Genomic DNA, 8,714 nt, shown 5'->3' on the forward strand with positions numbered 1-8,714 from the left:
CCCACCAACCCCATCTTGCTGACACTTTTATTAAAAGCTCTCACTTTAGTAATGCTAATTAGAACTTGTTGATTATTTTAACACAAACCGAATTTTAACCAGGCCCTGCAGATGCACTGAAAACCTGCCCAAAGGGAACAGTAAATCCAGAGTTAAATGCAATGAACTTTGTGACGATCCAACTACCTTAGCAAAGGGCATGCCAAATGATTTACTACGAAGAAGGTTATGTGAGGCTGTGTTAATTATCCGGCATGAGCTCACAGTGACTCATGAAACGGCGACGGTTCATGTGTGAATGGAGGTCTGGATGTTCCCCTCCTTCTGCTGCCTCACACACACACACACACACACACACACACACACACACACACACACACACCCGGATGCCTTGACCAAAACAAGAAAGACCCAAAACAGATCCAAACCTCTTGACAAAGACGAGCATCCAAAAATGTAACCGTAACTCCCAGGCATGATTCAATCTTGGGTAAAGTTAAAAAGTTCTTTTTTTCTTTTACAGATTTCAAGTTGTCAAACAGTCTTTTTTCACTATACCAGATAAAGATTTTAAACTTGCATCAAATTCAGTAAAAACTCCTTAAAACAGAAATAATCCTTTAAATGAAATGCACTATATAAAGAGGTAACGCAAATAAGCAATATTTGTGTATTTTTTTTGCTCCCTTGATGTCTCAGTTCTGGTCAGAAAGCCTTATTAACCATGTCTGAAAAATGCCGCTGCACACAAAATGTGCCTCTTTTTGTCTCCCTCTTTTCAAACAGAAGCTACTTTATGACTTTATCTGACATTCATTTATGACTGTGCTTTAACAAGAGACTGCAGAATCATCTCCACGGGAATCTCCACGGTGCTGAACAATTCTAAATGAAATTTCACGCATCCCCACTTTTGTAATCACAACAATGAACACCCGACTCCAATTAGCATTTATTGCCACTAAGAAATATGATTTGTACTTGGGCATTTTTTTTTTTTAAAAAAAAGGAAAGAAGGCAAACGCAGCTTGAATAAAAAAAAAGGCAAATATTTGTCCTCGTTGATTCAACTGAAGCAACAGTGAGTTGGTTAATATTGAAACAGGGAGGTCTCGCAAGAATAAATAGAAAAGGCTAGGCTTGTTAACACCTCTTTATATAACATATGGGAGGCACACTGAGTAAAATATTTACTAGAGAAGCATAAATACAAGGAAAACAACAAGGTTTTCTTCCATTAGATTTGATGGGTAAACAGATAACGATCATTTCAAGTATGTCTGTCAGACTTGTCGAAATTTGATGGAAATAAGTTCAGACCTATTTCCCTCTGAGAAAGAGCTGACAGTTGCATTTATTTTATGCGAATTGTAAATTACTCCAGAGTGTTTTATCTGAATCTCGGTATTTATACATGTTGAACATGAAGTGAGATGAAAGAAAAGTAAATATGGTTTCAGATGTCTTGTTACAGGTCTGAAATTTAAAAAACGAAAAATCAAACCTGTGGAATGGATTTGTATGCACTTTATGCTAATACCTCTGAAAAACCCAGAGGTCATGTCATTAGTCAGTAAAGTCCCACTGTGTGTGATTTAATCTCAGCATAAATCCAGCTGTCCAGTGAAGGCCTCAGAACTTTGTAAGGAAAAAAAGTGACAAACAACAGCATGAATATCAAGAGACACCAAAGTTAGGAATAAAGTTGTGGAAAAGTTTAAATCAGGATTTTAAAAAATATCCTGAACTCTATGCCCAAGCGACCAGAAGACCATTGTTGAAGGAATGTGATTAGGAGGCAAAGACGAAGAAGCTCTGGTCTGAGGAAACCAAAACTGAACGTTCTGCCTACATGCAAAGCACTAGAAAACCAACACAGAGCATCACCCTTCACAAGTCCATTCCCATTGTGAAAAATGTCTGGGAAGGCAGTGACAAGGAAGCTGGTCAGAGTTAATGGGGAAAATGGATGTAGCGAAATTCTGCTACATTCTAAACCATTTTAAACAGAGGCTGCAACCGACTTCTGAAGGAAGTTTCACCTTCCAACATGTCGCCAAATAACCCTAAGTGATTTAGATTAAAACAACAAAATCCAACGCAAAATCAGTCAAAGGACTAACACATTGCTGTTCACAGAGGCTCCCTCTATAATCTGACTGGGGTTCAGCTATTTTGTAAAGAATGAGGAAATCTTCCCTTGTCCAGACGCACAGTAAACAGAGCAAACAGAGAGGTGCAGGAAAAGATTTGCAACTGTAAACACAGCGAAAGAACTTTCAAAAGTATAAAGGAGGCATTTTCAATGGCATCTTTCACAATGTACAACTGACCTCCATGTCAATGTGTTTCTGAGTTTATATAACCTAGAACCAGCTGGAAGCTCCGGGTTTTAATGGGGAAATAGTGTCTGTTTGTGTCACCTCAATCAGATTGCACCAGAGCATCGTTCACAGAACGCCTCCAGTAAACACAAAGTACCAGCAGCTCCAGGTATCTATCAGATCATCTCCAGTGATTTGGTGCCGTTTGCTTTTTAAATACAGCAGGGTGTCGCTTAAAGGCTGAGTGCCGACATGATTTTTTTATTTATTTTTCTTTTGCTCAAGAGAAACAACTCTGCTTCGAGAGGACATTGCAAACTAAAATATTCAAATATCGTAAAGTGATATGCAAATCCAGGCATGACGCATTTCACAAACCCACAGCTCATTGTCAAACATAACTTCAAATCACTTTGCTGGCAATATACCAGATCCTTCCCCCCTCTCAGTGCTCCTGCTCTCTGCAGCCTCCTTGATCTTGTGTCACGCTGACGGGTGTAATTGTCAGATGGTCCTTTACCGCACAACTCTCATCTGTGGAGAGTCTGAGAGCGGTGGGTGGGAGAGGCTGGCGGTTGCAGGTTGGGTCGCGTCCGTTTGGTCCAGGCTTCTGATCCTTCAGGACACAACCAGCAGTTTGGTGATAATTGCGTGGAGGCTCCAGTGTTAATATTTCTAATAACCCCGAAGCAGACCTTTCCTTCTGTCAATAGATTTTTTTTTTTTTATCCTCCGCACTCCAACACATCTATTCATCATTTTTTACTTTCAGCATGCTACAGGGATCTGTCTGAGAGAGAGAGAGGGAAGTACAGAAATAATTTATCTGGTGTATTCAACAAAATCTGAGTACTTTTATCAGGATTTCTACGGCTACATCAGTGCTAGATGCTCAATTATACACTTTAAAGTTAGTGTTTATCTTGTTTTTTTAAATAAAATACTATTTTTGAACCGTCATTATGTAAGGTGCTACTCAAACTGCATGAAACTACAGTTTGGCAGAATGTCCCTGGTTTCCTACGTTGTGCCCTGCTCATAGGTCATGTTTTAAACCTGTCAGGTAGAATGCCTCTATGTGTGAAACCTGACATGAAATGTGACCAGAATGTGTTATAATAAGATCTTAATCAAGACAGGTTTGAAACATACTTTCATTTCATATTATAATGAGATGAATGAATAAAGAAACATAGTGATTGGGAGTCATTTTCACAAAAGAAAAGCGATTTTTTTTCCTTTCCATGAATTATTCTTATTGTTTTATTATGCAAAAATGGCAACGTCTTCCTCTAGAGCACAAGAAAAAAAAAGTTATTTATGGATTAATATCCATCCAGTTTTGATTAACTAATAGAGGGCCCTACAATCATTATAGTTTCCCAATTTTATTCATGCCACAATCTTAATCTACGTTATGCATCGCTGAGGATTTTCCCACAAAGTAGTGTACACTGTGAAGTGGTGCAAACGGGATTTTGTTTTTTTTTTCTTTTTGGTTGCTTTTCTTTATTTTTTCAAATCAATAAAATTCTGAAAGACATGCCATGCCAATTTGTATTCAGTTCCTCCTCAGTTAATACTTTGTAGATTCACCTTTTTCTGCAAATACAGCTGCAGAGGAAGCTGGTTTCCTTTTGGGGATATGTCTCTACCCGCTTTGCACATTTAGAAAGTGAATCTTTGACTCGTTCTTCTTTGGCAAAAAGAGCAGGGAAAATGTGAACATCAACTCCTTGCTTTAGGACGCCAATTAGATTTAGGTTTGGACTTTGACTGGCTCATTCGAACACAAATATGATTTAGCTGCGTATTCAGGATTTGTTGCCCAACTGGATGGCAAACTTCCAGACCAGGTTCAAATCTTTTGCAGCTGAATTTTCCGATTAACTCTTCAAGCTTTCCTATCTCTTCTGATAAGAAAGAGTCCCACAGCACAATGAATCCAACATCATCTTTTCTGTATGATTGCTCAGGTTTTGGACACAGATAGCATTTGCATGTCAACCAGAACACGGTTTTCAGATCAGAGAATCTTCTTTGACATGTTTGCTGTATTCCCTACATGGCTTTTTTTTTTTACCATAATGGCTTTCTTCTTACCACTCTTCTATGAAGGTCAGATTTGTAGAATGGACAACTAGTAGTTTTCCTGTTGACTTATTCTTCAACCCGAGCTCTGCATCTTCTCCAGAGAGACCACAGGGCTCCTAGGTGCTTCTCAGATAACGCTCACATTGCCTGTGTTTTCAGCTTCGGCAGACAGCTGTGTCCCAAGTCTTGTATGACAGACTAAACTGTGTCCAGGGAGATGTAAAATTCTTAAAATATTGTTTTATAACCTCACTTTGCTTTGAATATCTCCACAACTTTATCCCTGACCTATATAGTAAGCTCCTTGTTTTTTAATGTGTTCTAACAAATCTCCAACGACTTCAGAGAACAGCTGTCTATATACAGAGATTAAATAAGTCAAAAGAGGACTTTATCTAATAAATTAGTTGCTTCTTAAGACAAATTGATTAGCTGGATTTAATTCAGAGTTATCAGATTAAAGGGTGACAAATGTAAATACATGCCACATTAAAAAATACATGTATATATATGTAAAATAAATAAATTGAAAACCATCATTTTAATTCTCGTTCACAAAGATTGAGTGTTTTGTTCTGGTTTATCACATAAAATCTCACTAAAACACATTAAACCCCGTGGTTGTGACACTAGGAAACACTTTTTGGAAAGGTTTATATAAATACTTTTGAATGTTTGCAAAATGCAAAAATGTTTGCTGAAGTTTTGTCCGTTTTTCTCCTCCTCAGAGGGAGGCACATGCGAAGTAATAGCTGCTCACAGATGCTGTAATAAGAACCGAATTGAGGAGCGGTCACAGACGGTGAAGTGCTCCTGTCTGCCCGGGAAGGTGGCTGGAACCACGAGAAACAGACCCTCATGTGTGGACGGTGAGTATTTAAGGAACACATTACCACACTGAGCCACCGGCTTAGTTGGAGTCCAGTCTTGTGGTAGCACAACAAAAGCTTACGGGTTTTCTACAGCAAAAGGATTATTGCATTCTATCAAATGTGATGACTTGTACAACAACAACAACAAAAAAATCATAATAAAGAACCTGACATGTTTTCTAAAAGATGCAGAGATTTGTTCATATCTCCTAAAATATGGAGTCAACCATGCAGTACCTTGTCTCAAACAAGACAACATTAGGGATAATGCCACATCCACATGTTGTTGCCGACAGACAGACACAGGGTTTCTGAAAACGGGAGCTTTGCTCCAAATCGAGACAAACCTAGCAGCTGAATTTAACACACCTGAGGGAAGAGGAGAGAAAAATAAAGCAGCATAATGCATAGAGATTCAGGCAAAATAGAAGCTGTTTACATACAGTGGGTAGATATTTCATAACGGCTACATGTGTGCTTTGACAAATATCTCCAATAAAGCCTCAATCCTTTGCAGGAAATGGATTTGGCGCATGGGTGTAACTCAACTTAAAAAACATATTGGCTCCAGGAAACCTCTCACCTGCAGCTTTTATCTTAAATCCTTTTGCAAATATTACAGCAATCTCTGAACAGACCGCAGGAATTTGAGGTCTCTTGATGTCAGCTCTGACAGATTCTTTCCCTCGGTCTCACATTACAAACCATTTACTGTCTACTTACCCTGTATTTAAAGCAATTTTCTCTTCTGATGGAAAGTGTGTGGTGTGCATTAAAGTCAAGTCTGAGTCACACCTCCCAGTCCTCCTTGTTGAAAGGAAAGCCAAAGTTCCCCCCTCTGCATTTAGATCTAATTGCATGCCAAAAAACCCCTATATTGCAGAACATATACTTTTTTTTTCACTTTGACGGAGATGTTCTTTGTTGTTTCTAGCAAAATACGACTCAAATAAATTGAGAAATAGAAAAATATTGAATATTTTCTAGTTTTATTAAAGGTCAGACATTCCACCCTGATAAATTGGATCAAGAGATTCTGAAATGCTATATGGATTTTTGTATTTGAGCTGTAAAACATAATATCAGAGCTTCTGGAGAGTTGTAACAACGATCGATATCAACTGTAAATTATCTAGTTAAGACCTAAGAAGACTACAACACGATTCACGATTAAATTTGAATCATTTGGGCATTATTAGGTTCTAAAAAAAAGTCTCAAATGTTGCTCACTAACACTTGCACCAATTTTTTTGAGAGCAGAAAAATATGAAGAAAATGCAAAATTTAAAGAGGTAACTTCTGCTTGAATTGAAATGGAGTTATCCAGTCAGACCTTGAGCTCATCCATGTTTTAGGGGCTGGATTTTGGTTGGCTCTCATTTAAAGTTAAACATACCCACACTGCTGATTCTCTTGTCTGTAGCATCCATAGTAATTGGAAAGTGGTGGTGTGAGATGGAGCCTTGCCTGGAGGGGGAGGAATGCAAGACGCTTCCTGACAACTCCGGCTGGATGTGCTATGCCGGAAACAAGATCAAAACCACAAGAGTAAGTTAATGTGTCAAATTCTACATCATTCACCTTCACTGCTTTTATACCGGTTTCTGACTTTTTTTTTTTATTGTTAAACGTATTATAAGTTCAGTCAAGTAAAGTTGATTCAATCTTGAGGAATTAACTCTAATCTAAAATCAGTCCCACTATATAAATCTGTATAAATATGTAATTGCTTTCCTAAATTAGACTATAGGAAAGTAAAATATGTTGAGCTAGTGTGTCATAATGTGCAGTATGTGTCCTCAATACTTGATTGTGGGCTTGTTTTTCACGTTAGTATGGAGTCGCATGCAGGCGATCAGTCTGTAGTACCGCTGAGAGGTTCAACAAGTTCAGTTTAATAGCGACCTTTAGTCAATCTGCTATGGTGGCTTTGAATTTTTGCATCTTGCTCTTGACGAGGAAGATGAGTTTGCTGGGCAATTAAGCAGAGTGATTAAACCAGGCAATGATATTTTGCGTGGGCATGTACCAAGTCCTGCAGGAAAATTAAAGCAGCAACTCCATAAAGCTTCAAACTTGATAAAATGGAAAGTATGCACAACTTCTGCTGTAGGAATGACCAACGACCTTTTGAGGCTTACCCTCCGTATGGTGGATGGCCATGGCTGTCTACTGTACGACTGAAAAGTCAGCAGTTTTTCTCATGACTACGTAGGCCACAACACAACAGTTTTAGAGTAAAAATGATATTTTTATAGTTTTATGTCTGCGAGTGATGGAATCATGCGATACTTTATGCGAGTTTCACTTTCTGAATTTAAATTAATGACCTTTTCTAATATATCCTCATTCATTGACATGTATCACATTGTCACCGACAACATACATTTGTTTTTCACTGTTTGCTTTATGTATGTATAATCATGACTGAATGTGCATGAGGCCACTGTTTGGATGGCAGAATCATATGGCTGTTGCTAAAGATGTGAAGCAATCATTTTTAATCAGGTTGTTATAAAAAAAACAAGCCGATGAATTTTGTTGAAGAGCTGAAACTGTAAAAAATCTTTAATTGCCAGGTTCTGCAGAACTGCTGCATCTCCCACCATTAGAGCTAAAGATAGGGTGTTTACTATTGCTTTTGATTGTACGCCATCTACGTTACTTTACTTCATGTTAAAAGAATTTCTGTCATCTTTGATTGGCTGTGTTTCTCTTCTGGGTATTTTATCATAAAATAAGGATTATCAGAAGTAATGCAGATTTCTTAATAGTACTAAACAAGTGCTCTTTTCTTTAAAGACTAATAGTCAATGCATCATGCATTATTCTGGTTAAGTTCAATCCAGATTAATTTTGTTCTCATCAGAGAATACACTTTTCCTCCATTATTTATTGCTCTGTGTTTGCCAAATCAAAACTGTTCTGGTTTTGGGAGGAGAAGTGACTTTTGTTCTTAAAGCCCTAAAAGTTATTGGACTGCAGTCAGCATTAGCAAGGCCCTTAAATTGGAAGAAGGATCAGCCTGTGTCTTTCATTGACAGCCCACGAGATCCTCCGGCTCAGGGCAGGTGAAGTTTTTTGGGGGCCTACCACCTGACATTATTGTACCAACCGCCTCAGGATCTTTCAGGAAATTTTAAATGAATGTCTCACTGTGTCCAACCTCTGCAGTGATGGAGGGTTGTGAGAGGCCTTGCTTGTGCATTTCAAAAATCCTGCCACGTTCAAGGACAGAAAGCTTTTATGCCTTTCCCATCAGTGGGTCACGAAAGTGTGAAAGCTTGATGGGAAATGACATGAAAGACATATTTTTGTGCACATTTTGGCTCTTTACAGACAATGATCTTAAGCATTTGATTAGCCGATGGACAGGTTGTGCAAGATTTTTCTTCATTCACTTATATATATATATATATATATA

At 38.2% G+C, this 8,714-nt stretch overlaps 1 protein-coding gene across 2 annotated transcripts in view; it reads left to right on the forward strand.

Annotated features, from left to right (window-relative positions):
* The window catches only part of LOC106934630 (protein FAM19A1-like), a 41,962-nt gene that overhangs the window by 28,689 nt on the left and 4,559 nt on the right, over positions 1-8,714 (forward strand). For both annotated transcript variants that reach the window (XM_015014659.1, XM_015014651.1), the window contains exons 3-4: positions 5,147-5,287; positions 6,714-6,838. In XM_015014659.1, coding sequence (XP_014870145.1) covers positions 5,147-5,287; positions 6,714-6,838 — 266 coding nt within the window. The remainder of the gene's footprint in view (positions 1-5,146; positions 5,288-6,713; positions 6,839-8,714) is intronic.

Source organism: Poecilia latipinna, unplaced genomic scaffold (assembly GCF_001443285.1).
Source record: "Poecilia latipinna isolate Pla-1442-1.1 unplaced genomic scaffold, P_latipinna-1.0 Scaffold70, whole genome shotgun sequence".
In the NCBI taxonomy this organism is placed as follows: domain Eukaryota; kingdom Metazoa; phylum Chordata; class Actinopteri; order Cyprinodontiformes; family Poeciliidae; genus Poecilia; species Poecilia latipinna.